Consider the following 22,855-nt stretch of genomic DNA (forward strand, 5'->3'; position numbering starts at 1 on the left):
TTAAAATGAATTACTAATGAAGAAAACATCCGGATATGAGTAAATTTAAGTTATTCAGTATGAGACGACATAACGCAGAGAATGTTTTAGAATGTATGAGAGGCCGACCACTAACCCTCAGCGGGTGGAAAAAGTTGATTTGGAAAAAAGTAGGAAAGCGGCGCGGGTCATTTCTGTAAGAGGTCCCTGACCGGGACACCTGAGCGTACATAAAACTGCAGTCTGTAATAAAGTCTTTACTGCGAGCAAAGGAGTCTTATTTCCCCCTGGTCTGTATGCACTGTTTTAAACAACGCTGCTGTCTAAACAATGTCTGTGAAGGCAGGTTTTCCTTAAGCAAATGCTTGCTACTGTATTTCTTTATTGACAGATCTCATCTCGACAGAACAAATGTATGTGTATTTCTTTTTAATCAAACGGCTGGTTCCCATCCTTCAAAAACAGATGTTTACAAATCTCAACATCCCATTTAGTTAGTTTCTTTTATTTGATGTGGAGACATCTGCATCGGATTTCTAAAATACAGATATGTACACACAAGGACACGGATGTACTGTGTTTAGTGATAGTAGCAGAACTCTAAGAAACAGGAGGCTTTTCTATTCAGCCAAACAGATCGTTTAAATATAATTATTAAAAATGAAACAAATTAGGATTATCATTATTCATATTAATCTGATAATTATCATTAACGCCAGCATTTGGATGAGACTATTTCCCGCGACGATTGTTTTCAAAAATGACAAAAAAAAAGGTGCTGTCTGAATCAACCAATCAGGTTCTGCCATGTTGGGACAGTCCATCCAATCAGAGCGCTCTACCGGGAGGAAAGCGGACGTGGGTCGTGAGTACCGGAAAGAAAGAACAATGTAGCGAGTGTCAGCCGCCGCGTCATCGTGACAGACAAAAAAATAAAAGACACTATTGTGACGATGATTCCTCCGCGTGGTGACGTGATGCTTCCCCTAAAAAACAAACAACAAAAATGATTGAAAAAAAAGAAAAATAAAATATATATAACCGCATGAACGCCCCCGCCCCGATGTCGAATCAGCTCGCATTGTGACTTCCGCTTCCCTCCCCCGGAGTGCGTCGATGTGACGGCAGGACACGGGGCCGAAGCCCGGCCGTCGAAACATCACTTGCTAAAAAAAAAAAAAAAAAGAAAACCCACGCAGAAGTTAATTTCTAACGGATGTAGGCGGATTTTTTGGGTTAGGGTTTTCAGTAGGGGAGAGAGGGGGCGCGCGCGCTCGTGCACGTGTGTGTTTCTTGATGCGATGGGATTTGCTACTTTGGCGTGAAGAGGCGGACCTCTGAGACGCCGCGAGCTCACTATGCTGGAGCCGTCCGTCCCCGGCGCTCGTGTGCTGTACGTGGAAGTACAGGGACTCCTCTGCCCCGACCCGCGGGCCTACGCGGGGATTCCGACGCGCCGCACGGCGCCACCCAAAGCCCACGGATACCCACGGTAGAAAAGACCCAAAAACTACGAAGCATTTTCCAGCCATTTGGTCTGGTTTTTTTTTTTTTTTTTGGGGGGGGGGGAGACAGGGAAGACAGGGAATTCCTTCAGACAAGGCTGCATGTGCTTTGCTCCTTTCGGTGTTCATTACGCGGTGTTTTTAGTCCCCTCTAATATATATGTGTGTATATATGCATTTATCTCTCTATATATGTGTATATATTGGTAGAATTAGACATGGGGGGCTGCCTCGTCGCTGGCAACAGTCTCCCCTCCGGAACAGCCTGTAAACCCATCAGAGGATTCTTTTTAAATGCCCTTTAGTAGTTCGGCTCGTCGTTAACCGACCATGAACTCTTATTTTCTAGGTATTTTAAACTCTTCCGTGACCTCCCGTCTCAGCTGTTAAGTCGTTTTTTCTGCGGGGATTTTTTCTTCTTTCTCCTGGAAGTTGGTGCATTTCCAGGTGTCTCTTCTGCCCGAGACACCCCGCATTCACCCGGCTTAAAAAGACTGCTTAAAAAAAAAAAATCAGCACCTCCCCCCCCCCCCACCCCCCTTTTGCCCGGGATCACCCCAGTCATCCCCGCTCCCAGTCCCGCGGATGCCAGTCCACTAAGCTCTTCCTCCACCATGAGTTGCGTGCACACGGCGCTCAATGTTTTGCTCCGTGGACTCGTCATCTTTGCGGTACTCGGCTCGGAGCTCACGCACTCCACGCACCTCTCCGGCCACGCGTCCGATGCTGCGACTGTGGCCCCCGCAGGTAAGCGCAGACCGTGTCGTACACAAGTGTCTCCATGTACAGTGTCTCTACCCCCCCCCCCCCCCCCCTCTTTATTCTTCCTCCTCCTCTTCCCTGTGGCTTTCTCAGGGGGTAAGCGATCCACCCCCCCCCCTCCCACACACACATTCTGTACATACATCAGAGGGGAAACGCATGACATGACGGGAATGCGCGACGCGTCCTCGCCGCCGCATCATCATCATCATCATCATCCTCCGCGCGCACGCAGCGCAGGAAGTAACGTGCAAAGTAAACAGGAGGCCCGTCCAAATGCCCCCTGTTGACATTCGCGGGTGTTTTCTTGGTCATTGCCGAGGGCCACAGGTGATAACCCCCCCCCCCCCCCCCCCCACAGACAGCCTGTATAAGTGTGCTATTGCTGGGAGGCTTTACATATATTTGCATCCGTTTTAACCAGGAAGTATTTATTAGGTTTGACAGGTTTTTTTGTGCACCGTTGCCTTAACCTGTTATTTAACTAATTGATACAGGGTCACACATGTTGAAGGGGGGGGGGGGTTATGAAGGACGCTTTACTTTTATTGTGTAACCGCTCAATATTAGTGTTGATTTTTTTTCCCGACATTCTTAATGTACAGTTGAGGATAAACTGCAGGGATTCAGCTCAGTGTTTTAATAACGAAGCCGGTGGAACAGATGAAGGAGCCGCGTAAACGAACACATGCACATGATTGTGTGCAAACACTGGTGATGTTTTACTCAAATAGTACATCCTATTTGCACATCCTTCTTACTGCTCAGTTTTACTTTATTATCATGTTCTCGCTGCGTGGCTACTTATTGTGACTGTTCTCTGAAGCTCTCCGTTTTATCCACTCAGAGGACCTCAAATATACAGCGTAATTGATCGTGAATTCAGACTACGGTCCAGCGATAGTCAAGGTTGCAACGGGTGGACATGCTACTGGAGTGGACATTCATACAGATAATTCTAAAAACGACATCCTTCCTCAACTATTCCAAGCACCCTGCAGAGATTTGTTTATAGTCGCTTACCTTGTTTGTTTGCAGCAGACCGTGTGTTGTGACTCCCGTCTCTGCGTTAATGAAGCTGCAGAAACAACATGAGGATTCAAAGAGCTCGACACTTTGGGGAAAATACTTTTGTAACAAACCGTATGCGAGCAACTGTTGTCAGGCCGCGTGATGACAACTGACCCGTCTCCATGACAACTGATCAAACGCCAAAAAAAACGTCTACCTGCAGATGCACCGCGTTCCGTTACCAGTCCGGGATGGCGGGAGTTAGAGGGGGGGGGGGGGTGTCAAGCGTGAGTCAGACATGAGTCAGACAATCACTGGCGTAAATATCAGCTCTGCTTATGAAACAACACGGCGACATTTAAACCCCCCCCCCCCCCCCCAAAAAAGAGATGCTGATTTCAAGTGTGTTTTCCCGTCTGTCACTTGTCCTACTTACCGATCTGTGTGTTGACACCTGCAGGTGTGGGGATGTTAGACGCACACAAAGGGCAACAAGAGTGTGAGAAATGTCTCCGCGTGGACGATGACGTGGGGGACAGTGGTGATTACATTTCCCAGCTGACTGCTGTGTGTGTGTGTGTGTGTGTGTGTGTGTGTGTGTGTGTTTATGCAGGGTAAACTTGATGGATGAACCGCTGCTTAAGTGGTCTTGAACTGTGTTTGTGTCGCCTCTTAACTGCTACTTCATGTTGGTTTTCAGGTGAAAAACAAACCGCTCTGTTTCCAAGCCGAATTTTTTTGGGGGGGGAATAAATCGCAGCCAATTGAAGCTGAAAACACTCGGGGTAACCGCTGCTAATGACCGCCAGTGCGCGGCAACTAAAGGCTAAAAGGTGCTAAAATACCTTCCCTTTCCTCCCCGTAGGTTAGCATGAGCTAAGTTTAGCAATAAGCATTCAGCGATTCACCAATCGTACCATCTGTGACTTAACGAGGGCGCTCACAAATCGGGTTACGCCGCTGAGCGATGCACTTCGTCGGGAATTATTAGATTGGCCTGCAGGTGATTCTGCACACACACACACACACACACACACACACACACACACACACAGTGTGTGTGCCTGGGAATGTCACACACATTTGTCAGCAATGTATGATACATGTCTCGCCCTGGTAATTGAGGTTAGAGAAGAGGCTGCTGCTGCTGTTGTTGTTGTTGTTGTTGTGGCCACTTTCGGGGTTGAAAGCTGCCGCCGTGCTCGCTGTGAGTGGTGCGAGTCTGACCTTTGGCGGGTCGGGCGGCTCCGTGGGATTCCGGATCTTCAAAAGAAAGGCCGGACTTTTATCGGAGCACAGACTTTGTTTCAGTTATAAAGCAGGTGATGGAGAAGGATTGTAAACGTGCTTTTGTCCGAATTCTCTAGAAGGGTCTGGAAGGTGAATAATGGCTCGAGATTCACCCTTTTGTGGAGAGTTTTATACTGTGACTTTTTCTCAGGTACTTGTACCGGTCGGTAGTCGCTGTCCGCTTGTTCTGCCTTCGTCGACTTCTCTATTTCACTCCGGAAAAGTTGCGTCATGTAAAAGCAGAAGTTTAACAGATTAACTGGATTATTTATGAATGTCAGGCACCTCCCTCTTGGACAAAAGACGAAGGCGAATCCGGCGCTGATGTAGAAATGGACGCCGGTGTGGAATGACACCGCGTAGAGTGGTTTTTGGGTTGAAGCAATGTGCTCCTTGTGTTCCTCATCGGGGGTGCCCCCCCCCCCCCCCAGGGTGTAATGGTGTATTTAGATTGTTTAGCCTTAGAACAAACACAGCCCTTCCGTGAGGAACATCCAGTTCTGATGTGCTCTGCTGGATGATCGTTTTTTTAGAAAGTTGGCCCCCGTTAAGCAAAAGCTTCACATAATGTACGACTGCACGAGCGGTCGGCGGCGGGTCAGAGAACCCTCGAAGGCAGTGAACTTGACACGAGTACATCTCTCTCGCACTCTTCCTTGCTTATCACGTAGCTTCCGCCGCGAACCGCTGAGATTAGAGACGTTTCGGGGGGACGAGCTGCTGGATGATGCAAAACCAAGAGGTGACATCGGGTATCTCTGGAGCAAAGTGACTGCACCGATGAAGGGGTTTGTTTGGAAAGGAGGCTGAGCATTTGCCTATCTCGCCAGTGCTTGCTTAAGTACTGCAGGGGGGGCGGGGGGGGGAAGTGGCCCAGGAATTTGCATTTTGTGATGCTTCCGCCGGTGGCTGGCCCATGTTCTATCAAAGTCACACACTCGCTTGAGGAAAGCCAGGCTTTACCCAGTCAACGCGGGTGTTGGAGCTTCGGGGGGGGGCGAGTTTTGGGTTCACCCCCGGGGCCCGATTGTGTGTTCGAGGGAACGTGGAGCGAGTCGTGATGTTCCATTTCCTTTCCCTAACTGGAACAGACTGTTCTGAGCTGTCCCTCGTGAGCACAAACAGAACACGAAGGCGACGAAGAAGACGGACTTCTGAGGATGTCGCTCCAATGACGGCGCGAGATGCAGTAGCCGCTAAACCTCCTAAAATCTCCAGGACTCCCCAAAACCACGGGAGGCCCTCGGACACAAAACGTTGGGGCCCGATGGTCCCAGCACACACAACCGAGTGCATGACCCCCCCCCCAATACGAAAAAGGCCGCCGACGCGTCGCCACGTTGACTTCCCCGACGAGTGGACAGCTGCCGGCACATCTCTTCCGGCCGGAGGCTTTATGGTTGTGATCCGACCAGATGGGAACAGAACGGCCCGCGGTGTATTTATAAAGCATTTTCCACCGCGCTCCCTCCGGCGTAACTGACCGTGACCTGTTCCGACTTTCGAGCGGAGATGATGCGGCTTCTACCCTTCGGCGGGCCGGGGTCCCCGAGTTCAGGTCGAGGCGCTAACGAGCTGCAATGGAATGACCCCATTCAGGGGGATTGGAGGTACCGTTACTAAGTCACTGATCCCCCCCCCCCCCCCGTTGGGCGGCCAAATGACATCGACAAAGGCGCGTTTCGGTATCCCGGGGACCGTGTCCCTGTCACATCCTGCTTCTACAGAAAATGCCGGGGGTTCTACTTTTGACACCCGTCCAGTAGGCTGACGGGTCGGGCGAGAAGGCGCCTGGGAGGGAGATGTAGGTCACCCTGCTCAGCCGTACAGTGTCCCCTGCTGTGAAGCGTCTGCCCCCAGAGGGGACTATTGTTGTCCCGCTCCGCCACACTTAAAAGTGTTGATCCCCCCCCAGCTGGCAACACATGTGAGCTCGGCTGGTTGAGCTCTTTGTAATGGATGCATACAAGCATACAAGTGATATAGACGGTAGAAACACAGCAGTGCTGAAGCAGTTAGTGGGCATTTATTGTTAAATGCTAAACATTTGTTCATTTATTTAGCTCCTTGAATGTGTGAATCGAATTTATAGGTACACTTTTTTTAAATCCCCAAATAAAAGTTTGGGATCCCCTGTTATGGACCTGACTGGATAAAATAAGTGGATTTAATGCAACAATCAGTCAGTTCAAGCCATAAAAACATAGAAAGAAAGACGGCCACTGTTTCAGAATAAAGGGCAGATGGAGGTCGCAGCTAATGACATACTACTTGTCACCTTAACACAGGAACAAGCACATGCGCTGCCCTTCACAGAAGCCCAAAATTGCCTCCGCGGCTTTCTTGCTCTGGGTGTTATTTCCTGTCTAATCGCCAGTCACTGAAGAATTTGTTTTCTCAGCACTGGAAGTAAAATCGTCCATTTTACATGTCGTGAGCTGAGACTTAACAACCCCCCCCCCCCCCAAAGGTTTATTCTAATCCCTCTGCTTTTCAGTGTCACACTACCTGTTTAGAAATGGGAAAGATGAACAGATGTTCTGTCCACAGCTGATTTTTATTCGGGCCAAATGTGTATTTGTAAGTTGGATTTTGGACGCGAGGAGCCGTCCCCTCTGATTTCAGGGACTTTCCCTCGGCAGAGGACACGTGATGAGGTGTCCTGGGCAAGAGGAGCAAAGAGCAGTGTGGATTTCTTAGGTATGCCGGGCCCCCCTTCAAATCCGCGTCCGCCGACACTCGGGCTCCGACCTGAGCTCACAACGACCTAATGCGCCAGCAGAGACCCAACGTAACCGGGAGGCCCATGAGCCGAGGAGGCAGGGCGCTGCGCCTTTTTCGTTCTGTTGGAGTTGGTTCCAACGCGTCTTTCCACTGTTCCCATCCGGGCCGCAAAAAATCTATGGTGCCGGTTTGATGTTGTCATGTGGTCAGGAATTGTCCCCCAGCCCCCACCCCCGCGCCGCCGCCGCCTCGGTGGTGAGTTGACTGCTAATCCGTCTCAGCGCCGGTAACCGTAGCGTGACCGAACAGCTGGGTCCTCTGGAGCTACGTGCCCCCCCCCCCCCCCCCCCCTCCCCTCCTTAATCTGGTCCCAAATGGGCCCAGTTTGTGTTACACATCCAAAGGTCCTGATAGCGACAGAATGACTTTGCCACCTCTTCCTGCTTCTCAAAGGTCAGAGGTCGGGTAATGGTCCAGGAGCCCGATAAACATCATTCTTTCTATCGCAGCTTTGTTTTTTTTTTGTTTTGCTCAGCTGCTGCGCCGTTCTCCAGGTTTGATAAGATTCTATTGTATGAAGTCTGACGCTTTTTTTTTGTTTCTCAGCTTACGTGCTGGCGTCCATATTTAGAGCACCATGTAAAAGAAAAAAAAAAAGAGAACCGTAGAATCCGGTCACGCTAGAAGGTACAAGACGCACACAGGAAGCTGGCAGGGAGCCACACCTGCCGTCTACTACAAATCGGCAGACCGAGACATTCGCGTGCCGGCGCAGCAGAGGGGAAAGTGTCCAAAAGTCAATGAATCACCTGGACGCTCGGAACACAGACGCCGGCTTGTGTTTCGTTTCTTCAGCCGCTGCGCTCCTTCTCATCCTGAAGGCGCGAATGTTTTCCTCTCGCGGCCGTCGTGCCACTAATGAGATCGGGTGTCATTCACGGCAGCGTGCTTGTAACGCGATCCTTCGTGCTGTAAGACGTTCGATGCTTTGGTAACATGTAGAGCCCCCATTGTCCTGACCCGACTCACCCGACCTGTAACTTGGCAAAATTCCCTCTGTCCTGACTCGGGTTTCATGTTCACGGCTGATTGGCAGCTCGCCGGACGCTGCGGGGAAGATGGAGAGGAAGAGGAGGCGAGGAGAACGCCGTCAGTGCCGCTTTCAGGCCGATTTATAATAACCGCAGATTGCGATTCCACGGATGGTTGTTTTGACTCATGTGATCCGAACATTTCTAACACAGAAGGGGAAAATTAATAATTTTGCTGTAGCACCATGTCAACGCTATAAAAGGACAGGGCTTCAGAGTCCTCCTCGGGGTGATAACACATAATGGGCTCAGGGCAAAGTGTTATAAGTTATAATGTCATGTCAGAAAGGCGACTCGTCATGCAAGCAATAATAAAGGATTGCATGTGGCGCAAATTGCTACTAATCCAACATTTGAACGTAGAAGGGAATATTAAGATGGTTAACATTGGGCTTCCCAAGGAGCGGCGGTTCGGCATCACATCGGTGATCATCAGTTTGGGTGTCTGCACTCCTTTTTGAGCCATTTACAGCTGATATTTTGCTCCCAAACACACCAGCGTGGTGTTGTTCTGATGAAGCGCTGACCGAGGTCAGGGAAGCTAATTAAACGACGGCCTCCTCTCTCCTCCCGTTGCATCACACGCGCCTCCGGCCCGCCGCTGTTATTCAAACATTCCTGAGACGCCCGAGCGCAGAGAGCGTCTCCTTTTGTGGACTTTTTTTTTTTTTTCGTTTTGTAGATCCGACCCAGTGGGCCTCCACGCGTTTTGCTCTGGTTCTCCTCCTTTTTGAGCTGTGGCCTAAGCAGAGGATTACCGAGGCCCGTTAAGGTGGTTTCAGTGGAAAGACACACAGCTCCCCTTCCCGCATGGAGGGAAAGGCAGTGGCGGAACACTCGTGAAAAGCGCGTCCACAAACTTGACCGTGCACTTTGATTGTACTAAAAAGACGAGTGGAGGCGAACCGAAATGAGTCAGACCTATTTTTTATTTTGCATGTTTCTGAGTCCCGCCCAGAGAAGAATCCACAGCGGTCGCCTGGCGGATCGAGCTGCACCTCGCCGCCTATTGTTTGCATAATCAATGGCTTCCGATGCGACAGGGCTAATGCAGCCCGCGGGTGGATCGGGTGTAGTCGAGACATGTCGAGCGTCTGGAGCCCGAGTCAGCGCACGGGGGGTTGGCTCGCCTGGAATGGGGGCCGAGCAGGTTGCCTTTTGAGAGGCGTCGATGAAAGGGAAACGGGCTCGTCGGGCCGCCGCCGCTGTTTTAGTGCTTTCTACTTGATTCATTTGGCAGTTACACGTTGTTCTGACGGGCGCCTCGCGGCCCCCTGGGGAGTTCGCCCGCTCACCTGTCAGCACAGCAGCAGATCAGATAGAACTAAAAAAAAAAAAAAAAAAAAGCGCACCTGGTAAATGCAGGTTGATTTCATTTAAAAATATATATATATATATTTCAGTCGTGTGAAGAGCGAGGAACATCTTTGTCCGATCTGTGGCCCGAGGCGTTCGCCCTCACCTCCTTTCCTTCCCTCCGACCAACATCAACTCTGAGCTGCTTCCTCACGTCGAAAAACAAGCCGAAGGGCAAAGAGGCTTTTAAACGCACCGAGAGTAACAAAGTAACACTTTGCTTGAAGATGCAGAAACCAGATAGGCGGTGACTTCTCCCGCTCCCCTGCGCTCTAGCTGGTGGCGCTGGTAGGCGGCTAACGATATGTGTGTCTTATTAATGGCTGCTGATGAGCTGAAATGGTAGACTCTCTGCAGAAGCTTTAATACAGACCTGCCGGCTTGATTTACGACCCGGGCCACACGGGCGCTGCCTACAGGCCACGGGTCTGGTGACATCACACTCCTCTTCTCATTGCTGTTTTTACTGCAATGTGATTAGGATTCTTATTATTTATTGTGCTCGTCTATAAGACACATGACTTATCACAAGACGGGGTCCGACGTAGTAGTTGTACCATACGCAGAGGTCCATGCAGATAGCATCAGAGAGCAGCCATTGCTCGAATCGTGAATGCGTGAAAGCGGAGAGGAGTTCGCCACGCTGGCAGCGGATCTGATGGTTCTGACACGGGCCGACGCTGGCACGGCGCTCTACCGTTTGACATCAAAGCAGCGGCTCGCCTCAACTATGAACCACGGTTGTTAAAACCAGGAAATAGCCATTTGGCGTGCTGATTGTCCTCGCTTTTAAAGGGACTCCGGTTAATGTGGTTTCTGGCAGAAAACTTGGAACACGCCGCGCGCCCGCCGGCGTTAATGGCGCAGGCATGCGGCGCGTGCGCTGGACGCCACGCGGTTCAACACAACTCGGCGATTACGAGAGCATGTGACGGGGCCTTTCCGTCTGCACTTGATTTGATTGTCACGTGGCGCTCGACCACAGCACATTATCATTATCTCTGGTGTGTGTGTGTGTGTGTGTGTGTGTGTGTTTGTGCAAAGTGTGCGTCTCTGGTGCCCTTGACATGACGTCTGTGTTCGTACTCAGACGTACTCCACCTTTTCTCAAGTTATTTTTGTTTTGGACTATTTACGCCGGTGGATGAATTGCAATTTCAGTGGAGTTTTTTTTTTACTGAGTATTTACAGTTTTTGTGGGATCGACTAAAAGGAAAGTACATTGTGAATATGTTGTACTGAAGAAACACGTCCCAAAGTGCAACGCTGCAGCTCTCTGATGTTTAACTGAAGTCACAGAGAATCTCTTAATAGGAAACGAAGACCATTCGTACCCGTCACTTCTATCACTTCTATCACATCAAAACCTGCACAAGAGGACGTATGCGACACTCTCCAACGCGGCGCACACTTCGTATCCACCCGGCTGTATGTGCGCGTGGGGCCAAACACATCAGACCCTCCACCCCCCCGCTGGCTGCCTCTCCTGTCACCGACGCAACTGCGGGGGAAAAGAAAGACGCCGCCTTTCTTAAGGACCACCAAAATAAATAAAATAAAGAACTGGGACTGACTTTAAAGGCTGCGGCTGACAGCTAAATGCTTTTGTTATCCGAATCGTTTGAACAAAACCTGCAGCCCTGCGGGAATCAACGTACGACTGTGTGCGCGTCTTAATTTAACATCTGCGCGTGTGTGTGTGTGTGTGTGTTCGAGCAAGGGAGACCTCTGCCATTGTTGAGTTTTTACATCCTGACAACTGGGAGCCTGACGGGATAAAAATAACCCAGTGCTTTTCCAATTTTCCTATCTTTTGGGACTGCTTCTTGCAGCTGTTTTTTTTAATTTTGCGTGCGTCTCCACCCCCCCCCCCTCCCGGAACGCTCAGGGTCACCGGCGGGGCCACTTCCTGTCGCATGTTTTCTGATTGTGGTGCACGCAACTGTCCCGTGACACACTGTGAACAAACTCCTACATGGGGCTCCGTCGTGCTGTCGTGCTTTGGAATCGCACACCAGGCGACCCGTCAGTGACTGACAGCGTTTTTCTTCTTTTATCCCAGAATTATCTCTTCTTTGACGAGCTTTAGAAGATAAGTTGGCTTCGTGAAGGGTTCTGCACACGCCGAGAACAGATTTAGGCCACCAGCGCAGAAAGAAATGAAAACAAATCATCATCCTGGTTTGTGAAAGGGTGCCGTTATCAATTCTGACGTCTCTGCAAAAAAAACCCCACAGCGTTAAACGTGGGACCCGCGAGCCGTCCTCGCGTGTTTGTTCCGTGTGCATGTAAAACTCCAGCAAAGCATTTGAGTTCTGTGCCCATTTAACTAAGCAAACAGCCAAATAGATATGCATGCTATGCAAACAGCCGGCTATGTAAACCGGCCGAGCAAACGCACCACCCGCCCTCCGGTGTCACAGGATCACACGGAGGAGCACGCAGTTTGGGTGGGGGTCAAACAGGCAGGTTGTTGCACACTGTGTGTGTGTGTGTGTGTGTGTGTGTGTGTGTGTGTGTGTGGGGGGGGGGGGGTGGGGGTGGCGGGTGGCGGTCTAATTGCTATAGCTCAGCACCGCCACGTCACCGTGTGAAAAAGTGCGGATGTCAGAGCAGCTGGGGCTCCGCCCACTTTTGAAACAACCCACTGTATCCGTTTACAGAAGAACAAATGACCCCCGTCCCTGTCCGTCCTCCCCCCCTGTCCCTCCGTCTCCCCGTCCCTCTGGCACGGTATCCTCGCAGCGGCGGTTTCTTCTCGTGACACGGACATCCAGCCCAGCGTCCTCTCGTCCAAACTTAGCCCGGGCGAGCGTCCAATCCGACGTCTCCTTTCTGCTTGATCTGCAAATCGAGTGGCAACTTTAGAACCGACGTGTCAAGTGTTGTTTCGGTAAACGGATCCCCCGTCAGAAACGCGCAGAAAGTGCCACACGAGCAGGTTTGGCCGTATTTAAGAGCAGAAAGACTGGAAACCGTTACACACATACAGAAATGTTTGTAACTTCTGCTATAATGTCCGCTCGTCCCAAGCTGCTGGTTTGAATCTTAGGAACGCATTACAGCACATATTTGCATATTAATTGTACATTTCCCACATTTTTTCTTTTGGCTCCAGAGCATTTGTAGTAGTTTGACCAATTACAAAAATGCATTTGTGCATCCAAAAGCCCATTTGACTATTGGACTGAATCGTCCCTTGTTCACTTTTTTTTTTTTTTTTCCCGCTGCGTTCTGGTGACTTTTCTCTCGGTGCCAGAGCCTGAGCCCTGTGCTGGGCTGCTGTTGTTGTTGCGTCTCCCTCGGCTGCTGTGTGGCTTTGTGTTTTGTTCTGGAACCGGCGCCAAATACCGAGCGTCATCATTTGTCGGGCTCGGACCTCGGCACCACTTGGGTTTGCCAATAAGGGTGAACGTTAAGATCCCACCTTCTTTTCTGTCCCGATAACTGAAAGACTGGGACTTAAATGAGCTTTTGTGGTGGTGTGTGTGTGTGTGTGAGTATGAGCCACTGTGTGTGTGTGTGTGTGTGTGTTGTGTGTTGTTGTGGCAGCTGGCCAGCTCAAACTGTCCATAGCTTGCAAGGCTGGAAGTAACAGGCTCATTTCCCCCCCCCAGTGGGACGGGCCGGGCCAATGAGTGAAAACGAGGGGGGGCGGTCGTGACCGGGCGCGCTGCAGGAATGACAACAGCGCACCACAGTCCGGCGGGCGGGTGGGGGGGGGTGGTGGCACTGGGCGGGCCGTCGCGGCCTCGAAGGGACGCTTTAAAAGTCGTTGTCGGAGATGCTTGCGGGTCAAAACAGCTTTGGTTCCCAAATCAAAGGGACCTGCTGTTGGTTCCATCAATCGTGCCTCCCTCTTGTAACAAATGTCTGCAGTGATTCATCGATTTGTTAAAATAGTTTGTCAAATACGGTTGAAATGACTAATTGCTGCAGCTCAGAACACGTCAGCCTCCTAAAAATAAATGAAGTGCTTTTCCTTCCTGAGGCCGCATATCGATGACACAAAACACGGACAACCCCGCTGCACTGCAGCTCTACTAGATGAACCCGTCCTGGCAGCTCGGGTCACCTGTGGGCCAAGGATGCACTTTATCCAGCAGCAGCGATACCTTTTAAATCACGTTGCTTTCAACATCTGTGATAAAGAATCTCTGCAGATGCTAAAAACAGACCCAGCTTTTCTGACCTGAACTTGTCCCTCCCCCCCCCCTCTCTCCCCTCTCTCTCCTGTAGACCCCTGTCTCATAGTGACGCCGCCATGCATGGGCGACGACGACCGCTTCAGCCTGGAGGGCCTGCGGCACATCCACAAACAGCTGGACGACGACAACGACGGGGGAATAGAGGTCAACGAGAGCGTGGAGGTGATTCTAAACGTATCATCACGTGTCGTCGCTGACTTTGTAATACAAATGTCCTCCAACCAGAGTCCCTGAGTCTTTTTGAACTAGAAGTGCTGGTGTGACAAACCGTTATAACCCCCCCCCCCCCCCCCCCCCTTGTGTAAAGAGCAGGCTCCTTCCATCATCGCTGGCATGGCGATGGGCGGGGCCAGTTGTTACAGCGTGGTGACACGTGGAGCGGCCTGATCCTCTCATTCCCACCGACACCGTCAGCAGAAATAAAGCAAACAAAAGGAACCCCGTCACATCACAACGCCGTTATCTTCCTGGCAGCTGGCCAGATGTGTCTGTCCCTATCTGGCCTTCGCGGGACATGATGCCCCCCCCCCCCTCCCTCCCTCCCTCCCTCCAGGCCCCTTCGCCAGCTAGTTGAAACCAAACACTCGGCCTACAAAGATCTTGCTTGCATGCTTATCCCCTCTCTTATTTTGCGCCCCCCCCCCTCCCCCTCCTGACACCTTTAATGACAAAATGTGAGACGATGACTCCGCCGAGAGGATGCTGGTGTTTGTAACGTTATAGCCGTGGTCAGGGTGTCGGCTTTTTCACCGCACGCACTTCATTGCTGCTTTATGAATATTCAGCGCAGAATGTCACGACAAACAGGCCCTTTTTATTTGGAATACACATTTTAGTGGGATCAGTTGAGCTGATGGAGTGTTTCTTTGAGTCTCCTGGTCGCGTTACGCTCCCGTCTGTCCCCTGCAAGGTCCTCTGTCGCTCCACAACAGCCGGCGTTGCTAAGCTAAAGGGAAATGAGGCCTCACAGGCGCGTCGTTGCCTGCCGACGTTTCCCAGTTTAAATCCTCGTCTCTTTCCAGCTCCAAGATCCCTGGTCACAGTCGCAGCTGGCATCAACTGCTTCACGCACGCGTGTGTGTGTGTCATCGTGATATCTGACATGAAGTGTTTTTGTAAATCATGGGCCCAGAAATGTGAATTCGAAGGTGGCCTCTGATTAAAACAGTCGGATCTCTGCGTCGTCCTCAGTGAATCCTCAGTCGCCTTTTTCTTTGACGCTCCCGAGCGTATCGGTGCTCAAACTGCTGCGGGAGAATTTCATTACGAATCAATTCCTGCTGAACATAATCCCGCCTCTTATTACTCCGAGTCGCCGAGCGAGAGGGGGGGTGGGGGAGAGGGGTGAGGGGGGGTTGTGTGTCCGTTGCTGAGCACAGTCGCTCGGGGACGGCAGGTGCATCTCCTCCTCCTGCTCAGATCGGGGGGGGGGGTCAGAACGTCTCGCCTGCAGCTCGAGTTCTATCTATAGGACGAAGGCGTCTCGTTCGGCCCACCGCCGCGCGCTTCATTCGCCAAGCGCCGCTTTTTAGCGGCGGCGCCGACGGAGACGCGTCCCGGGGCTTCGCATTAGCGGAGAAGACGCACGTGCGTCTGTTGATTGTTTTATAGTTGCGGCCGCGTGGATGGATGGATGGATGGATGGATGGATGGATGGATGGATTTCCACCAGCGCGGAATGAGGCGCCGCGCGGACAACGGGGCACGTCGCGGCGCCCCAGAGACCCGCTGTGATCACGGGGCAAAGTCACGGGCCTCGCCGAAGAAAGCACGAGGACGACGCGACTCCCTCAGCTGTCATGTGTGGCGAGTCCCTTCACGCCTTTTTCGTAAATCACATTCAACGCGCGACGTGCTTCTTGTCCCAAATATGTAACCGATTGATGATTCGGTCTAATAACCAACTCCTTAATGTTAATGTTCAGTTCACCAAGGAAGTGAGATGCAGGGCATCTGCTGCTAATGGCGCACGGCGCGGCCCCTCCGGTGACTCAGCAGGCAGTCGGCTCCTCTAGCCGCTTCCCGGCTGGGCGGCGGTGGGAGGGAGCTCATTTGCATTCGCGTCGAGCGAGAAGAGGACAAACGGGAAAGCAGGAAAGGCCTCGGGGTTCTGTCGTCCGGCGCTGGCGCGGCGAAAGAGCTTTTCAAGCCCAAATAAGGACTGTGAAAGCTTTAACTACTAACAAACACTAACTTCTGCAGAACTCGTCACATGACTCTATTTAGTCACATGCATCATGAGAACAGGACATTAAAACACACGTAGGCGTGCAGGTGCTCACGCGGGACATCGTCGGACTCCGTACTGTATAACGTGTGAAAGCAGCGCCGCAGGTATGTGGTCTCGGATCTTTCTAAGACCAGGTCAAAGGTCGAGGGACGGATGCTGGCGCCCTTTCTTCACCGGCTTTTGTTGGAATATATTTGTCTCCTTTTCAACGGCACGTTTCTGTTTCCCCGTCGCCATGAGCAGGCGGCACGTGTTCGCACACCAAACGCGTACGGCTCAAAGCGGCAGCAGCCGAGCTCCACCATCCTGCTTCAATTCTGCATTTGAAGTCTATTATTTTGCACGTGAAACAGCAACTGGGTGCGATACAGAGGATGTAGCTTTACTGGTTCCCCATCAGCAGCACAGCATTGGGGGGATTAAACGGGAAGTTCATGCCGTGGCCTCTCTCTCACACACACACACACACACACACACACACACACACAGGTGGAAGTGCTTTCTTTCTCTTTTCAAAAGCCCCTAAAAGGAAGAAAGAGCAAAAATCAAGTGTGCGTGTGATCCAAAGCCAACTCTTTACAGCTCTCTGTCAAACCCATGGACATACACGGATGATCACAGCCCCCCCCGGCCCCCCCGCTTCCCCCCGCGAGTTCTTCTTAGTGTAAAACACACGGCTCAGGCGACTTATTTCAAAGCATTTTTATCTATATTTGTTGACATTAATTACATCATTCAAAAGGTGTTCTGCGTCTGCGAAAACTAAATCCCGCCCATCTTTTGCGTCCTAGTTCATCATCGAAGACATGAAGCAGCAGCAAACCAACAAACACAGCAACCTGCACCGCGAGGACCAGCACATCACGGTGGAGGAGCTGTGGAAGGGCTGGAAGGCGTCCGAAGGTAAAGACGCTCGGATACGTCGTTCTACAGTTTATTTACAGCAGACCGTAGACATTAAGAAGAAGCAACGTAATGAACATGAGTGTGGTCCACAATAATATATATGATGGTGTATTTCATTAGAGCATTAGGAAATAAGCAGGAAAACCCCACTTAAGGGGATGTAGCGGAACCTGTTTATCTCACGACCCTCTGGAGACCAATCGCGCTCCATTTATTCTTCGCCGCATCCGTTTGTCTGTAAGTTGCTCTTAACGGCAACGTAATGAATCCCTGTTTCCCTCCTCCAGTGCACAACTGGACCGTGGAGGATTCGGTGCAGTGGCTGAAGGAGTCGGTGGAGCTGCCGCAGTACGAGAAGAACTTCCGAGACTTCCGGGTCACGGGGAACACTTTACCTCGGTCAGCACCGCCCGCTTAAATGCGTCCCTGTTGTCCATCGCAAATAAGATGGAAGATGTTGGTGTCTTGGTTATTATCGCCGATGCCGTTGCTTTGCCTGTGATTAAGATGTCTTAAAGAAGCAGCGACGCCACATGAAGATCTTTGTTCCTCTGCTCAAAGGCACCTTCAGTTTATTACGCTGTTCAATGCTGCCCACTGGTGGCCATCGAAGGCGCCACAGGGGGGGGGAAATAATAACATTTGTCACAAAGCTGCCTTTACATTGACTTTTCTCTGCCTGCGGGTCCTTTCTGATGATGTCATCATTCAGCCGATAATCACACAGTAGAGATGAAAGGGCGAACAAAGTCGTCGCCGTGCCGACATCGCGGGAGGAAGTCAGACGTTGGCGAGACTTGTGGAGTGAGTGGGTGGGGGGGGGGGGGGCGCTGACTCATGAAGCGACGCGGGTTGCGGTTTCCACAGGCTTTGGCTCTGAGCCTTTAAGATGGCGGCGAGACGGCGACGCCTTCATCCCGTTAGGACACGGTTTGTTTCTCATAACTCACCGATGATTTTATTGAGCCGAGTGGATCATATTTTCCCCTTTGTCGTCCTGGATGAATTTACTCTTTGAGTTCCGCAGTAGAGAACCGCTTTTTCTATAATGATCCGCTTCTCATGAGATGCGAGTTGACGTGTCAATGCTGCCGGGCATTGATCACCTCATTAGGAACCTCTCTGAATTCCCCAATAGCTCGGAACATTTTGCTCGACAGTCAGTCATTTCCCAGTTTCTAATGCTGCAGCTTCCCCCCCCCCCCCCCCCCCACATTTCAGAATGGCGGCAAATGAACCGTCGTTTATGTCGATGCAGTTGAAGATACTGGACCAGCGGCACAAACAAAAATTAAACCTCAAGGCACTTGATGCAGTGCTTTTTGGCCCTCCTCTCCGTAAGTATGCAGTTTGCCGACCGCCGTTAATCGTGAATATCGCAAAGCAATTCCATTAAATACGCCGTTCCTTCCTCCCTCCGCAGGTGCACAACACAACTGGATGAAAGACTTCATCCTGATGGTTTCCATAGTGATCGGCGTCGGGGGCTGCTGGTTCGCGTATGTGCAGAACAAGTCCAGCAAGGTGCACATGTCTCAGATGATGAGGGACCTGGAGAGCCTGCAGAACGCGGAGCAAAGCCTCCTCGACCTGCAGAGCCGGTAAGACGAGCATCCGCTGTGCACACGTGTGTGAATAAATGCATTCGGTAAAGATCCACATGACGTGATTTATGGCTGACTTGCTTAGCTTCTCCGTGGCAGAATTATTGCACGTTAACAATTCGACCTACGCGCGGTCTCATCTGCCAGGCTGGAAAAGGCTCAGGAGGAGAACCGGACTGTTGCCGTGGAGAAGCAGAACCTGGAGCAGAAGATGAGGGATGAGATCAACGGCGCCAAAACGGAGGCCCAGCGGCTCCGGGAGCTGCGAGAGGGCGCCGAGTGCGAGCTCAGCCGGCTGAAATACGCCGAGGAAGAGCTGGTGCAGGTGGGCTGTGAACGCCTCGCGGGCGAAAAAAAAAGGATTCGTCGTTTATTCAAACGCTCAAGTGCAATTTACATATTCCAGCCGAAACGGTCAACTCAATCACTCAAGTGACGCGTTCGCCCCGTGCAGGTGCGCAAGGCCCTGAAGCGGGCGGAGAAGGAGATGCAGTCGGAGCGCTCGGTGCCCGAAGCGCTGCAGAAGTGGCTGCAGCTCACGCACGAGGTGGAGGTTCAATACTACAACATCAAGAAGCAGAACGCCGAGTTTCAGCTCTGCATCGCCAAAGACGAGGTAAGTGTGCCGCCCGCGAGCCTCCTTTCGCTTGCAGGGGAACCGCTTCGGCGTCGCTTCATCGTGTGCCTTTCGAATCCACAGGCAGAGAAAATAAAGAAGAAGAGAGGTTCTGTGTTTGGAACCCTCCACGTGGCCCACAGTTCGTCCCTGGATGAGGTGGACCACAAGATACTAGAAGCAAAGTAAGACTACGGGACCATTCATTGGCCTATTTAGAAGAACTGCTTTGTGAAGCTTTGTTGGATCCGGGCTTTAATTCTTTACTGCATTGGATCATATCTGTTGCATACCTGACTTTTGCTTACGTTCACATGAAAAGAATCCAAGCACTCGCTAACCGCACGCCGGTGTGTGTGTGTGTGTGTCCAGGAAAGCCCTGTCGGAGGTGACGGCGTGCCTGCGGGAGCGGCTGCACCGCTGGCAGCAGATCGAGAAGCTCTGCAACTTCCCCGTCGTCAACAACTCGGGGCTGCCGAGCCTGACGGCGAGCCTCTACTCGGACCACAGCTGGGTGGTGATGCCGCGCGTCTCGGTGCCGCCGTACCCCATCGCCGGAGGGGTGGACGACCTGGACGAGGACACGCCTCCCATCATTCCGCAGTTCACCAGTGAGTGAGGGGGGGGGGGGGTCGCGGGCGGATGCCGCGAAATGAAGCGCGTGGTCGGAATGAAAGTGTAACCCCCTCTTTTCCTCCCGCCTCGTCCCCAGCGGCCACGTTGATCCGGCCCTCGCTGACGCGCAGCAGCAGCCTGTGCCGCTCCCGCCGCAGCCTGCTGAGCTCGCCGCAGACCTCGCTGATGTCCGCCGACCCCGACCTGCTGTCCATGGCCGGCTCGTCCCTCTCCTATCGCGCCGAGGCCGACGACGAACATATCATGTTCAGCTCGGATAGGAGGGGGTATGTAGCGGTGGCCGGGACGCCGCGGAATGGTTTTACAGTTTGGACCCACAGGTGTTTCATCCAGACATTCACATTTACCCGTAACACCGTCGCGTTAGTTGGCGTCTAACTCAAACAGGCATCGTGCGCCGCGCCGCCGCTTTTGTGTTTTAGTTCGCACTAAAGTTAATTAATTAATTAAGTCCTATTGGCGTCAAACGCGCGCTATAATAAGGCTCAGTAACCAACCTGCGAGATTCTCTTTTAATCTTTCAAATGCCTCCGACAAAGAACTCTTCTGCCTCGTTCAAAGAGCCTGTGACATTTTGCACTATTTAACACGTTCTGAAAAATGGAGCCACCACATGGGCCGATTTTAAGCCTTAACCAACTCGCTTCTGTTCATCCAACAGTTTTCCTCTAAAACGTCTTGTGGCAATTTAAAGTTTGGACTGTCAGATTATTTAAAATCTATATTATATCTGAATCGAGAAAGGGCGACAAAATTACAGCGTTTATACTTTGGTAAATGTAGTAAAAGTACAGTTAATTAGAATAGACAACCAATTTATTATTATTCAGTGGATGTCATGTGACCCAGGCGAAACTCATTCCGGAAGCCTTCGCTCGCTCTGATTGGTCGGCTGATGGCGTTTCTGCTCTCCTCAGGGACCCGTCTCAGGAGGGCGGCTCCGACACGGACTCCCTCAGCTCGTCCCTGGGCCGCAAGCAGCTGCACAACCCCTGCACGCCGGCCTCGGACACCCCGTACCGGAAGATCTCCCGCGAGGAGCTGATGCTGTTTACCCAGAGTTCCGAGCTTCCCGCGTCCACCCCGGCCACGCCCACAACGCACAGCAGCAGCAGCAGCAGCCTCAGGGACTCCACGCCTCCTCCGGCTCCTCCCACGGCCGCCACCCCCTCCGGCCCGCCCTCCACCTCGCCCTCCCCGTCCTCGGAGCGCCGCCCGTTCGCACACAGAGGCTCGCCCGACCTCACCCGCGTCATCCCCGAGTCCCAGAGCCTGACCTTCTCCCAGGGCAACGCCGCGGCGGCGTCCGGCAAGGGCGCGTACAACGGCATCCTGGAGAAGTCCTACAGCTTCGGCCAGCTGCCCGCCGGCATGCTGCCCAGCGCGGGCCGCCACCCGTCTCTCACCTCCCTGGACTCGGAGGGCCGGAGCGCGGGGAGGGAACACAAGCTGCAGAGCACCTCCTCCCAGGACTCCAGCGACAATGGAGAGAGAATCAAGCGCTCCTCCTCTAAAATCAAAAGCTTATTTAAAAAGAAAAAATAATAATTAAAAATAAACTAAATAAAATTGTTGTTTTAGCACTAATACTGAACAAAAAAATATAAAAATGGACATCACTGTAAGCTGAAACATTTCACTTTCTCTCCATTTACTTTGGTCATCAAAGATGGAATGTAGCTCAGTCTGGGTGCCTTTAAACTCCTCAGGCTGGTAGCCTTATTTTTCAATAATGCCTTTTATTTAGTTCACTCATATCATTGCAGGGTAACCCGCAAGAGGTCATGGAAAGGTCAACGGTCACAATTTTTGTCATCCAGACAGCCCAAAAAAAAAAAAAACATGACCTCTCCTTCCCGTCTATAGGTCGCGATGTGCGCGAGTGTAAAGGTGCAGTCCGTGACGCGCGTGTTGTGTTCCTACTGAACGCGTTCACGCCGCTCAGTAGCGACGGGGACAAACGGGTCCCAACTACTCCGCAACGTCCGAATGATGAACCGCATCTTTTCGTTGAGTCATAAACTCACGCGCCTGATAAATTCAGAGAAACTAAATCCGGCCCAAAGTTTGTCGCACTACTGCATTCCTGAGCGGGCGGCGTTTGGAGTAAAGTTCTAGAGACGAGAGGAATGCAGCAGTGGAGACGCCAGAGCCACAATGATGTGATGCGTCTCCAATGCTGCTGATGGATCCCTCGATATACTCGTACACACTTTGTTTTCACGTTCTGATAGATGTCTTTAAAAAGCTTTACGCTGGTTGGGATTCCTAACGTGTGAACTGATCTTTACTGAAGAAAGTTTAGGAAATATGCAGATACAATAACACTATCCGCGCCCCCCCCCCCCTCCTTGTACAATTGGGTGTCATTGAAGTCTGAAACCGTCTCGTTACGACATGTGGCCTCCGCCATCTTTGTTTCCGAGGTTCTGTTGGACGAACACTGAGGATTACAAGACTATAAAAAGAACTATTTTATCCAGATTTGAAAAAAAAAGGAAAATCACTTACTTACACACACACACACACACACACACACACACACACACTAAAGCTCGAAGTCGAACCCATGCAATACCCCTTCCCACATCTCCGGGCTCGCAGCGAGCGACTGATGTCAAGAGCCCCGCCCACCTCACACTGACTTCCGGTACCTGGCTGTCACTGCTTAACCCGACAGGCGGGGGGGGGCGTGGTCACGGGACAGATGCGACGCAGTGACAGTACGACGACACGAGGCTCCGGCGGCCTGTCCTTAGGATATTAAAATGAGGTGGTTGCAATAGAGCGCACAATGAAGGACGCGGGAGGCAGACGAGGAGGTGTGAATGTTTACGAGACGTTAGGTTGTTTTTTTTTTTGAGAGCATTCTCTGTGTGAATATTTGTATACTGTAGAAGAATTAATAAAAAAAATAATAAACAAATGGAGGCATCA

General features: G+C 51.6%; 1 protein-coding gene across 3 annotated transcripts; it reads left to right on the top strand.

The window, feature by feature from the left end:
• The first annotated feature begins 1,059 nt into the window (after positions 1-1,059).
• On the top strand, positions 1,060-22,855 carry stim2b (stromal interaction molecule 2b). 3 transcript variants are annotated; one of them, XM_040182943.2, is made up of 12 exons: positions 1,060-2,231; positions 13,958-14,088; positions 16,948-17,059; positions 17,350-17,461; positions 18,284-18,399; positions 18,486-18,663; positions 18,814-18,991; positions 19,121-19,282; positions 19,367-19,467; positions 19,655-19,893; positions 19,995-20,238; positions 20,836-22,855. In XM_040182943.2, exons 1-12 carry the CDS (start codon positions 2,099-2,101, stop codon positions 21,461-21,463), a joined length of 2,334 nt encoding a protein of 777 aa, XP_040038877.2. In that variant the 5' UTR covers positions 1,060-2,098; the 3' UTR covers positions 21,464-22,855. The 3 variants fall into 3 exon arrangements, with proteins under 3 accessions (XP_040038877.2, XP_040038878.2, XP_077961790.1); XM_040182944.2 differs by having other exon boundaries at positions 19,995-20,184; XM_078105664.1 differs by having other exon boundaries at positions 1,072-2,231; positions 19,121-19,467.

The sequence above is a fragment of the Gasterosteus aculeatus genome, chromosome 7 (genome assembly GCF_964276395.1).
Source record: "Gasterosteus aculeatus chromosome 7, fGasAcu3.hap1.1, whole genome shotgun sequence".
NCBI lineage: Eukaryota > Metazoa > Chordata > Actinopteri > Perciformes > Gasterosteidae > Gasterosteus > Gasterosteus aculeatus.

Bases quoted from the DNA above. Each gene is read 5' to 3' on its own strand.
- stim2b (XM_078105664.1), top strand. From the start codon at position 2,099: ATGAGTTGCGTGCACACGGCGCTCAATGTTTTGCTCCGTGGACTCGTC. The intron at 18,664-18,813 runs GTAAGACGAGCA...CTCATCTGCCAG, and splicing joins CTCCTCGACCTGCAGAGCCG to GCTGGAAAAGGCTCAGGAGG. The intron at 19,468-19,654 runs GTAAGACTACGG...GTGTGTGTCCAG, and splicing joins CACAAGATACTAGAAGCAAA to GAAAGCCCTGTCGGAGGTGA.